At 39.3% G+C, this 11457-nt stretch overlaps 4 protein-coding genes across 9 annotated transcripts; 2 read left to right on the top strand and 2 right to left on the bottom strand.

Annotated features, from left to right (window-relative positions):
• The first annotated feature begins 688 nt into the window (after positions 1-688).
• On the top strand, positions 689-1036 carry LOC121807967. Its single transcript, XM_042208305.1, has one exon. It carries the CDS (start codon positions 689-691, stop codon positions 1034-1036), a length of 348 nt encoding a protein of 115 aa, XP_042064239.1.
• A 1996-nt stretch (positions 1037-3032) lies between these two features.
• Positions 3033-4553, top strand: LOC121806450. The gene is made up of 3 exons (XM_042206493.1): positions 3033-3784; positions 3879-4028; positions 4108-4553. Exons 1-3 carry the CDS (start codon positions 3095-3097, stop codon positions 4393-4395), a joined length of 1128 nt encoding a protein of 375 aa, XP_042062427.1. The 5' UTR covers positions 3033-3094; the 3' UTR covers positions 4396-4553.
• On the bottom strand, positions 3532-7028 carry LOC121806448 (pentatricopeptide repeat-containing protein At4g14820-like). 2 transcript variants are annotated; one of them, XM_042206486.1, is made up of 4 exons: positions 6376-7028; positions 4337-6144; positions 4182-4264; positions 3532-3978 (listed from the first exon to the last, which is right to left on the bottom strand). In XM_042206486.1, the coding sequence occupies exons 1-2, from the start codon at positions 6948-6950 to the stop codon at positions 4551-4553; spliced, it is 2169 nt and encodes a 722-aa protein (XP_042062420.1). In that variant the 5' UTR covers positions 6951-7028; the 3' UTR covers positions 3532-3978; positions 4182-4264; positions 4337-4550. The 2 variants fall into 2 exon arrangements, with proteins under 2 accessions (XP_042062420.1, XP_042062419.1); XM_042206485.1 differs by having other exon boundaries at positions 4182-6144.
• Positions 7029-7230: 202 nt separating this feature from the next.
• LOC121806449 (protein OBERON 2-like) lies at positions 7231-10563 on the bottom strand. Of its 5 annotated transcripts, none has more exons than XM_042206488.1 (6): positions 10423-10563; positions 10033-10106; positions 8936-9330; positions 8278-8819; positions 8097-8160; positions 7231-7814 (listed from the first exon to the last, which is right to left on the bottom strand). In XM_042206488.1, exons 3-6 carry the CDS (start codon positions 9321-9323, stop codon positions 7372-7374), a joined length of 1437 nt encoding a protein of 478 aa, XP_042062422.1. In that variant the 5' UTR covers positions 9324-9330; positions 10033-10106; positions 10423-10563; the 3' UTR covers positions 7231-7371. The 5 variants fall into 5 exon arrangements, with proteins under 5 accessions (XP_042062422.1, XP_042062424.1, XP_042062425.1 ...); XM_042206490.1 differs by having other exon boundaries at positions 10415-10551; XM_042206491.1 differs by lacking the exon at positions 10423-10563 and adding an exon at positions 10287-10353.
• Between the last annotated feature and the right edge of the window lie 894 nt (positions 10564-11457).

Here is an 11457-nt window from a genome sequence, read left to right as displayed (position 1 = left end):
AATGGTTAATTGTCTAGCTATAAAATCACAAAGAATGAGTAATTTTTCGGTCAGTCCCACACCCTTAAAGTTGGAATAATAAGTCACCAAGTTTCAAAAGTTTTGAATTGTCTCATTTGACCATTTTTTTTACATTATGTTCAAAACAACGACATTTAGCCATTCACGTCGAAACATCAATGCACGTTTATGTAAATGTTCATCAAGATGACAAAAATTTTACACGTGTACACCATTTTAGCATTATACTAAAAAAATCATCGTGGGACAATTGAAAAATTTTAAAACTTCGTAATTTGTCATTCAAAGTTTGAAATGTATGTGGAAAACCAGAATTTGACCAAATTTTATGATTTTATACTTGATATATTAATTATAACCCGATTTAAAGTTATGGAAATATGATAGTCTTGTTTTATATCTCCCATGTTTTACTAAACTATGTGAATAACCGAAAGTAACTGCCAATTATGAAGCCGAGGAAAAATCCAAACACCGAAAAAAATGATAAAGAATTGGATGAATTTCAAAAAAGAAAAAAAAATGGGGCCTGACTGTCTCATATTCCACAACCCCTGTGTCCCTTTTAACATGGAGAAAATTGTGGCAGATCTCTCCCTACTATAAATCCCTCTCTCTCCCACCATTCATCAATACAACAGTCCATAGAAAAAGAAAAAAAAAATTAATGGAGATTGAATCAGCAAAGTGCGAGTGCTGTGGACTAAGGGAAGACTGCACACAAGATTACATCACTCAAGTGAAGTCGAAATTCCAAGGAAAATGGCTCTGCGGTCTCTGCTCCGAGGCCGTTAGCGACGAGCTTAGCCGAGGCAAGGCCCGGTCCGGCTTGGACGAGGCCGTCAAGGCCCACATCTCCTTCTGCCGCAACTATAAGTCCAATCCGGCCGTGAACGTCGCTGACGGCATGAGGCAGATGCTGAGGAGGAGGAGCGATCTCTCTTCGCCCTCGTCTTCGTCTTCGTCTAAGAAGTATTCTAGATCGTCGAGCACGTCGCAGGTCGGATTTTACTAGCTTAATTTGTTTGTGTCAATTTGGAATAAGGTTAATTAAGTTAACTCTGATGATCATCATCTTCTTGTCACGGTTTGTATAGCTTAATTTCTTTCTTTTTTTTTTGGTATCTTTATTTTTATTGGATGTAATGAAATCCTTCTCCTCTTACGATGATGTAGAATTTTTTGTGGGGGAAAAGTGATTCTAGCTTTGGATTTAATTGCAAGAAAGTAATGAAACCATTTTTTTCTGCAAATTTATGTGTTTGGAGAAAGATTAAAAGGGAGGAGGATATGCATATAATTAAGATAGGTCAACTTCCCACTTAAACGAGAAAAGTGTGGAGTATGAGAATCGTGATATATGCTTTACATATTTTAATACGATATATTTATAAACACAAAATGTATTAGTACGTATATAACCCAATTGAGTACCAATGTAGAAGAAGATATCTCAACTAGATGAGTCATCATTAAGCATATCTTTTTCAAGTTATTAGTTTGCCAACTTGGTCAAAAGGCATTATATAAAATTTGTCAAAAAAGCATCAACCAACTCAACTTAATTTGCCCAATGATTTCATCACTATTATGTACTCCCTAAAATTATGGCCATAAGTATAATATACATACATCAGTCACATTATATGCAGTGGTTGCCATTATTTACAACCTTGTACAGTTAAAACAATAATGTTGTTTTTCTATTTTGGCCCATCTCTCAAAATTTGTCACAATCTATATATAGTAGTAGTAAGTTTATCTCTAATCATATGGATCCCATTTTTTTTATTAGGAATTACTTAACCAATTTTGGATTAAAACATGGATTGTTTAATACTAAGACTATTTTTTGTGGTATATGAATACATAATCACATGTAGTGTAAGGTAATATATACGTGGAGGTAGCACCAAGATTACCATTTTAGGAATTAGGTTAGATAGTATGTCACCTCGTTGTAATTAATTCGACTCATTTTCTATGTTACATCAAAGGTAGATAATATTATATATCTGCAATAACATGTCACATGGTGGGTGTGGATGCATATATATGTATGATCATCAGTCCTCCTAACAATTCTGTGGTGAGCAACAACATATGCATACAACCAAAATTCTCTCCTTATTTAAAAAACCCCCCAATAATTCTTCAGGAGAGAGAGGGGGTGTGCTGAGACTGAGACATGAGAGAGAATTAAGAGAAAGACACGATATAATATAATAGTAGTATATATTTACTGTGTGTGTGTGATTCTGGTTCATAACCATACAAACAGCAAGAACAATATGAAGGGTAATTTTTAATTTATTTTTGCTATATTCCATAATCAAATCAACGATGTTTTCTTGTCTTCAGCTGTTTTTCAACAGTTTTCTTAGCTTGTGATTGGAGAGAAGTTAAGAAATACTACTACTACTTTTTGTGATTTTTGTTATATTCAACTCTAAGGCAGACCAATGGTCAATAAAGAAAAGAAGAAAAAATTGATTTAATGTACCTGATAATGATATAAATAATTATAGCACACAAGCAAACCTATATAAATTATTTGAATTTTGGCTTATAAATTAATACTCCATATTTTATAAAACTATTTAGATCTCATATATTTTGGAATGTTGTGACTCAACATTTGAGATATTTAGTTATAGCAAATTTGGTGCTATAGAATTATTTCTCAAGATAAAGATTGGATTTTTGTATTGTTATTACAAAAAAGGTATTCGATTTACTATTTCTATCGACACACCCAATATCGTATTTTGAAATTAATAAATTAAAGTTTACTTTTTAAGAATTCTCAGCCCAAATCTCATTTCAATGCCCTTAAAGGCCAGCTATTCGCAAAAGCCCATAATAAGTGTGTGCAAATGTGTGTCTGTGTGTGTGTGTTTGTTTGTGTGTGTGAGAGAGAGAGACAGAGAGATTTAATATTTTTGGTATCCTGTCGACCGTTAGAGAATCAAAATTTCAAAAAAGGCAAGAGTATTTTAGGTATCCTCTCTGCACCAAATATAAGTAGAGAGCAAAACACCAAGAAATTCAAATCCCACAAAAAAAATAGAATATGATTTCAAGAAAACACAGAACCCTCGAAGAAGCCACGAAGATGGCAATGGCGATGCACACCCCAATTTCTTCTGTCAAATCATCGCTCACAGTCGACAGCAGCAGCACTCCATCAGAAAGTCGAGATCTTTTCTATTTCCCAGGCTGCAAGAAAAATGCCAACTGCAAGTGCGAGATCTGCATCGCCAGCATCAACGCGACTCTCGACTTGATGCCACAGAGCTCGAACCGAAGCTCGTTCAGAAAATCCTACGCCCCACGCACCTTCATTCCAAGAAGCCCCATTTATTTCAACTCTTTCTCGGTCAATCTCTCCACACCTAAATCAAGTGCTCAGACGATCACGCCTGTGGTGGCCTCTCCGCCTCCCAGTTCAACTGAAACAATCAGCCATCGCAAGGACGAGAAGAGGAGAAGGGATGGTTTGGGATATGGGGTGTTTTCCTTGACAACATTATGGTGTTTGATCCTTGTTTTAGGGGCGGAGTACGGGGCTTCTTGGTTGGTCTCTGGGGTTGCGAGGGCTAGGTTATCCCCGGATTTTGTCAACAATTTGGGATTGAAATTCGGGGTTTTTGAAAGTTTGAGTGGAAGGTTGGAGTTCTTGAAGAATGAATTGGAAGGGTTGGTTGGTGGAGATGTCTCAAGCTGCAGCTCTGTTGATCACTCCTTGTGGAGAATCAATCAGGTTTGTTAGTTTGTGTAGTCTGCGTGTGTTGTGTGTGTGACTCATTTTGTTCTTTTGCTTCTGTTTAATTGAGACATTGTGATATGGAATTTAGGATGGAAGGCTGCTAACCTCGCGATGTGTGCTCTATGAATCGATGATAGAGGAAGTAAGCATTTGGGGCTGGCCGCTGCAGACTGCTGGATTGCTTGCAGCTGAGTATTCAACAAGATCATACACAGTCATAACAGGAAGAGTTAGAGAGGTAACAACACAATCTAGATTTGTATATTTTACACCATTTTTATAGCTCTGATCTATTATTTCTGGATTAATTTTGCTAGTGGTCAAATGGGGGTGCTGAGTATCTGGTTCGGGACGCTGGTAACAGTTCATGGACACAGAAAAAATGGAGTACCTCGGTGGTGCAGCTTGAGTCGAACACATGGATCCTCGAGTACAGAAGGAGCTTCATTGGGCACAACCCGAAGTTGGTCTCAGCTGCAGTGGAGTTCTTGAGATTCAAGCTCACAAGCCAGTTCAAGAAGATGAAGAGAGAGTTTTGGTTGGCACCTGCGTTCAGCAGCCAAAATTCTGAAGATAGACGAGGGCGCATTGCGCCTCCTACATGAGATATTTAGTCATCTCTTCTCAATCCTCATGAGAAGCTCTTCATGTTTAGAAATTTTAGTTCATGGTGCTGTTTCTTGAACAAGGGCATATATAATGAGTAGTAATATGTAGACAAGAAATGTTTGCAATATTAAAGAACTGAACATATTTATTTTCACCAATAGTCTTTGCAAGAACACACACCATCTCTACATTGATGAAATCTAGTTCTATCTCTAATAATGATTTCTGTATCCAATACCTTCGAAGCCATCTTCATGAATTCGTGGCAGTCCTCACAGATCCTAAGGTTTTTAATTATACGAATTGTGGATTGTTTCTCCCTGCTTATCAGCCCGTAACACAAAGCTAGCTTCTCGCTGTGCCAAAGAACGGCCTCTTTCTTTTCATCTTCGCTCAAATCCACCAAAACACAGTTGGTGTTTGGAGTGTAGCCTACCTCTCTCAGCTTGTCAACCACCTCACCTAACTTGGCGTAGATCTCATCTGTTCGTCTATGGCTCTTGTCTGCTGTCAGGAACGTGTGCATATCACCATTTATCTCAATCATGCTGCATCCTCGTTCCTTTGATATGCCTTTATGCTTCATGGCATTCCTCACAGCTCCGACATTCTCCCACTTCCTCTCTTTGGCATATATGTTTGATAAAAACACAAGGGCTCCATCGTGATCAGGATCTATATTGAGAAGACGTTTTGCTGCAAATTCGCCCAACTCGGACTCACCATGAATACGGCAGGCAGCCATCAACGATCCCCATATGACAACGCTTGGAGCCATTTGCATACTCTCGACTATCTCCAGAGCATCTCTGAGACGACCAGCTCGACCATAGAGGTCCACCATGCATCCATAATGCTCTAGCCTCGGAGCTATTCCATATTGTTTCACCATTGATTCAAACAACTTCTCTCCCTCTTCGACTAATCCTGCATGACTACAAGCATACAGAACACCCACAAACGTAATCCAGTTTGGTTCCACATTTTCAACTCTCATCTGTCGAAAATGTCTCAGGGCGTTGTCCACGTCCCCGTGAGTGGCAAAAGCATTGATCATGCTTGTCCAAGATATGACGTTTTTCCTACGCACACGGTCATAAACTTCCTCCGCTCTGTCTAGACTGCCACATTTGGCATACATATCAATCAGGGCATTATTGATAGGCAAAGCCGTTCCAAAACCTTTCTCGTCCACATACAAATGGATTTGTTCAGCTTTATCCAGCGCGCCAAGACGAGCACATGCTGAGATAACACTCAACATGGTGACTTGATCAGGCTTAACTCCAAGTTGCTGCATTTCACGAAATATCTCAAGAGCTTCACGAGGCTCATCACTATTCGCATAACAAGAAATCATGGCGCTCCAACACACAAGATCTTTATCAACCATTTCATCAAAAATTAATCGAGCAGCTTCAAGATTGCCTTTTTTTGAATACCCTGTGATCATGGCAGTTGAAGCCACAACATTTTTTGGCTTCAGCTCGTCGTAGAAACATTGTGCTTTGTCCATGGCACCAAAGTTGATATACATGTTCAAAAGCGCAGTCTGCAACTGATAATCAACTACGACGTTGCTCTCAGATATGTATTCTTGCACTAGCCTCCCAATATCCAAATTCCCAACACGGCTGCATGCAGCAAGAATGGTAGTAAAAACTCTAGCGTCGGGTTTTATATCAGAGCTCTTCATCTCTTCCAAGAGGGCTAAGACATCATCAAAAAGCCGGCTTTGACAATATCTGCTTGATCAACAACTCAAAATTACAACCAAGAATAATGATTCCTTCACTTGCAACAACAAAATTCGATCCTCATTCAACTCTTAAAATTCAATGTGCGATTATGATATTAATCCAATTCCATGTTTATTGCTATTAACAGTTTCACACTAATATACGTATGTAAGCAATCAAAATTTTGAAGTTTGTTAGGAGTAGAATTTTCTTCAAAAAATTTCCAATAAAACTCACCCATCGATCATGATATTCCAAGTGACGACATCTCGTTGAGGCATTTTATCGAACACTGTACGGGCCTCTGAGATTAGCCCACAAGCGGCGTACATTCCCAGCAACGCAGTTTGCACAAAAGGGTCGGATTCGAACCCAAGCTTCGCGGCCAGCCCGTGAATCATCTTCCCTTCACTGAGAGATAGAGCTCTCGACGCCGCTTTTAGCAGCGGCGGGAAGCTGAACCTGTCGATGGGGAAGAATTTGTTCTGCATCGCTTGGAAAAACACGAGCGCCTTGTGGGGGTTGTCTGAGCGGGAGAGGTGTTTGAGGATCTTGTTGGGGAGCTGGCGCGGCGGAGGGATGTCGGCGGGGATGAAGGAGAGTAACGAGAGGGCGTAGGAAGGGAATGGGAGGGAATAGAGGAGGAGTTGGAAGAGGTGGTGGTGGTGGTGGGAGTTGCGGAGGATTTGAGCTTGGATTTGCTTGAGGTGGGGGAGGGAAGTGGCGGTGGAGATGAGATGGGCGAAGTTGGGTGGGTGGCGGTGGGGCGCCGGGACGGGGTGGAGTGCGGCGGAGGGGAGAGGCTGAGCCATGACTACGAATTAATGACTGCAATATGTTGGATGAAATGAGTGAGAGTGAGCTCTCTCCCTATTTCGTTATAAAACAATTTCAAGTGCATTTGGAAGTGAACTGGCCAATGAATCATACTACTTCATTATAGAGCTGAATAAACCCCTATCAAAATACTATTATACATATTCAAGTAAATAAAATATAGGATGTTCAATATCATTGACGGAGTGAGCCTCGAATCTGAAGGATTATTCAATATGGAGTTGAAATGCGTTGAAATTAAAGGAATAAACGGACTACTAAAGAAACAACAAAATTTTGAATCATTGAAACAAACATATTCATTACAAGAAAACATTTATTCTGCATTTGGCAGAGGTGCAAAACTGTGGTTCAAGCATCAGAGTTTTCTGTGGAGTTTCCCTTCAGAAAGCTTTGTCAATGCTCAATTTCTAGACTAAATTGTTCCTCGAGAATACGTTTAGGAACTCTACCGAATCCCTTGGAGACTTCTCCCATGTCCTTGAGCCGGGACACTTCCCGCTTCACCTGAGAAACTCTACTCAAGACAGCATCGAGCAATGAGTCCTGCTTCTCGGATATAGATGTATGCTTCAGCAGGGCACACCTCTCTTTCTCAAGCTCTTCGTAGAGATTAATGATATACTTCTTCTGAGCTGAAAGCCTTTCCTCAGCTAGTCTATATTCAATCTCTTGCGACTTCCTTAGTTCGTCCAGGATGTAATCAATTTCATTCTCGAGTTTTAGCGATTCCACTCGATAGTCAAATTTTGATGACAACACTGGAGGCGACTCCAGTTGGAAGTCTTCCAGCTCGCTCTTTGGGGTTTCCAGTACACTGTTGCCATTTCGTGACAGCCCTATTAATAATCGTAAAATGAGAAGAATGCATGAGGAAAGCAGGAAGGATAAGACTCAAATGCCTAATTGAAGCTAAGAATAGTTCCATTTTCTCTTGAAGAAAGCAACTCTCTTAAAAGGTGTGTCAAATCTCACTCAATGAAGGTGTAATGGCTCCTGCAGTCAGTCTTACGAAGAAGATCTAAGCTGAATGAGACGATTTTTCCTAAAACAATTTTGGAATTTCTAAAACAGCATAGGTGAAAATTCGAAGAAGAAAAAAAATGTTAAGAACAATATACCAGAAGCATCTTCACAGACATCTTCCATATTCCAGATATCTTCCAGATAACTTCCATTCTTAAGCTGATGAATATAATCAATAGGTAATTATTGTGGCAATTGAAAAGGGCGTACAGACAAGAAAGTATAACTGTATTCGTATTGAGAAATAATTATTAGCCTACCATTCACTTCAGATACCTTTGACATGGCTAGCTGAAAATGATGCAACAGCTGCGCTGCGCATGTTCTATTCGACCCACGCAGCACACGAATGCCAACATTCAAGATCTTCTCAATCTCATCTGGCGAGTCATTTGATTTACATTTCTTTACTAGTCTGGTAACATGTAAAACCAGATCGGTTCGCGTATCACAGCGACGGCAATAATACTCTGCATCCAAACCAATACTCCCTCCAACTGTCCCAGCCAAGTAAGCTCGTAGAGCACAGTCAATATGACAACTATGTCCGCAAGCACCACCCTCAATATCAGCTTCACATCTAATGGAATTGTATTCTTCAGAAGCTTTCTCAATAGTTTGAGAACATAATATACAACAACAATCTCTGCAGAAACCAGCTTCACCACAGCAAATATCACAGAACATGATTTGTGAACCAGAGTCCTCTCGTGCAGCTAAGCTGCTGCAGAATCTATTGCCAGCTTTACAACATGCTACACCATCAGATACTGGATCTTCTGCTGGCTCTGGAAGGACCCTGAGCATATCTCTATCAGCTGAATTTGAAGCATAATAACAGAGCAATATGTTAAATAAGGTTTTATTTTAATGTATTCAGATGAAAAGTTAAACCAAAACAAACTTTATAACACAACCAAAGCATGATGCAAACCTTTCTTGATAACTTTTGAAGGGATTCTCCAGCTGAAAGAGGCAAAGAAAGCATCAACATCTGCACCGGGGAATTTTTCTCGAATATAGTATACAAGTGACAGCCTGCTGGCGAAGCCTTTTCTATCTCCTATCTTGCGGAACCTGGTGGGAACATACAAATATCTATCTATAAAGTATCCTGAAGCAGAAATTCTTTTCCCGACTTTCCAGCGCCAGTTATCACCAGGACTAGGCCAATCTTGAGGAGCATATGGAAGGCCTTCACCCGAATCATGAACAGAGACTGGGTACAGATTGAGACCATTTCTAACAAGCTCATATGGCAGCTCTTTAGTATCTCCCGGGCTGTCAATGTCCATAGACTCTTTTTCTGGCTCACTAGTCATTTAGGCTCTGTAACATGTAACGAATATGGCTAAAATAATCCTATAATATGAATAAAAATTCAACCAGGAGGTGTAAGGACATGTTCAGGCCAACAAAGATATAACAAAAGTGGACTTCCTTCAATAGAGCAAGTTCATTTGAGACTTGTTGAAGCATATAATTAGCTATAGTTAACGTAAATTCAAATATTAATTCCTTAAACTGCTCAAAAACTCTTTTCTAGTAACCTCGGTTCATGCTTGTTTCAATCAGACTTGTTGCTAATGAAATTAAAGCACATTCAACTCGATGGATATACCACTACAGAAGGAAAAGCTGTACGATCAAACAAAAATGACATATAGCTAGCTATAGTTATCGTAAACTCAAATTTTAATTCCTTTAATTGCTCAAAACCTCTTTTCTAGTAACCTTCGATCATGCTTGTTTTAATCGGACTTGTTGCTACCAAAATTAAAGCACATTCAAGTCAATGGATATACCACTACATTAGGCAAAGCTGCACGATCAAATAAAAATGACATATAATTAGCTATAGTTATCGTAAACTCAAATTTGAACTCCTTAATTGCTCAAAACCTCTTTTTTAGTAACCTTCGGTCATGTTTGTTTCAATCAGACTTGTTGCTACTGAAATTAAAGCACATTCTACTCGATGGATATAATGTTACATTAGGAAAAGCTGCACGATCAAACAAAATGACATACCTCAGGAGAATGATTATCATCAACTCAAAATTGCAGAAAGCAGCACGAATTGAACAGAGTTAGGGCTTCTAATTCTGCAGAAAACAATAGAAATAGTAAGAATTCATGCAAAGGCTGATCAACAACTCAACTGAATTAGCTGATGCCGCGCAAAACCTAAATCGGTGCAAAAACTGAAGCAATAAAATGCACGCATTCCGAAGAATTCAATTTGCAAAAGTGAGAATTCAGATATATACACAAATATACATTACATGCTCCTCAGAAAAATACAGTAAATTAACTCAGAAACCCTAATCAACCGTAGACAGAATTGGAAATTGAGAATAATTTTAAATAGCTTGAAAATGTTAAAGAAATGGCAACTCCAGTAGGAAATGACCGTTCTACCCCTGAACTCAGATTTCGTTGTCGGAATACATCTGGATTTCCGTTGCCGGATCGCCGAGTTTCCTCACGCTCCATTGGCCCGCGTGATCCTCCGGTCATTCCATTTCCCTCCTTTCTAGTACGTATGATTTCTATTTGCACCACACTGTCTAGGAGTAGTACTATTTCTTTTTGGTTATCTATGATTTCTTAAACCCGTTTTTAGACCATCCACAACGTTGTTCCTATACCGTTCCTATATCGTTCCTTAAACCACTATTTGAGGGCCCCACTGTACTTTTTTACTCCATTCCTTAACTAAGGAACGGAACCTGCAACTCTCTGTTCCTTAACCATTCCTTAACCGTTCCTTAAATTACTATTCATTCAATTTCATTTTTTTTTTATTTCCAACCCAATTCAATTTAAATAAACACACTTTATTAAAAAATAAACACACTTTATTAAAAAACACACAACATTAAAAAAAATTTAAACTTTTAGAAAAATAAAAAGCACACAATTAAAATCCTTAAAAAATAAAAAGCACACAATTAAAATCCTAAAAAATAAAAGTACACAATTTTAATAATTTCATCCGCCAAAATTTGGGAGAAGGAAAGCAGAGTTGATTTGAGATGAAAATTGGGGTGGAAATAGAGAGGAATAAATGTGTGTTTGTGATTGAAATGAGTATGAAATAGGAGTATTTATAGAGTAAATAAATAAAAAAAAATACAAAACGGATATAAAAAAACGGTCACATTACCGTTGCAAAAAAAATTTATTAACTTCGAATTTTTTTAAAAAAAATTGAATTATTGCGTCACCGGGACGAAGCCCACTCGCGGGGCAGCGAGTGGGCTTCACGCGTCGAATGGGCGGCCGCCACGTCGCCTCGGCGCGTGGCGGAACGTTTCGTTCCGCGTTCCTCCGGAACGGAACGCGGCACGGTATGGGAACGGCATGGCGACGGAACGAGGCCTGCAACGCGTGCCGCCGCGGAACCGTTCCGCCGGAACGGCATAGGAACCGCAACGGCACAGCGTTGCGGGT

The sequence above is a fragment of the Salvia splendens genome, chromosome 6 (assembly GCF_004379255.2).
Source record: "Salvia splendens isolate huo1 chromosome 6, SspV2, whole genome shotgun sequence".
NCBI classification, from domain to species: domain Eukaryota; kingdom Viridiplantae; phylum Streptophyta; class Magnoliopsida; order Lamiales; family Lamiaceae; genus Salvia; species Salvia splendens.
The sequence above is the reverse complement of the archived record's forward strand: the minus strand, read 5'-3'. Positions and strand labels throughout refer to the sequence as shown.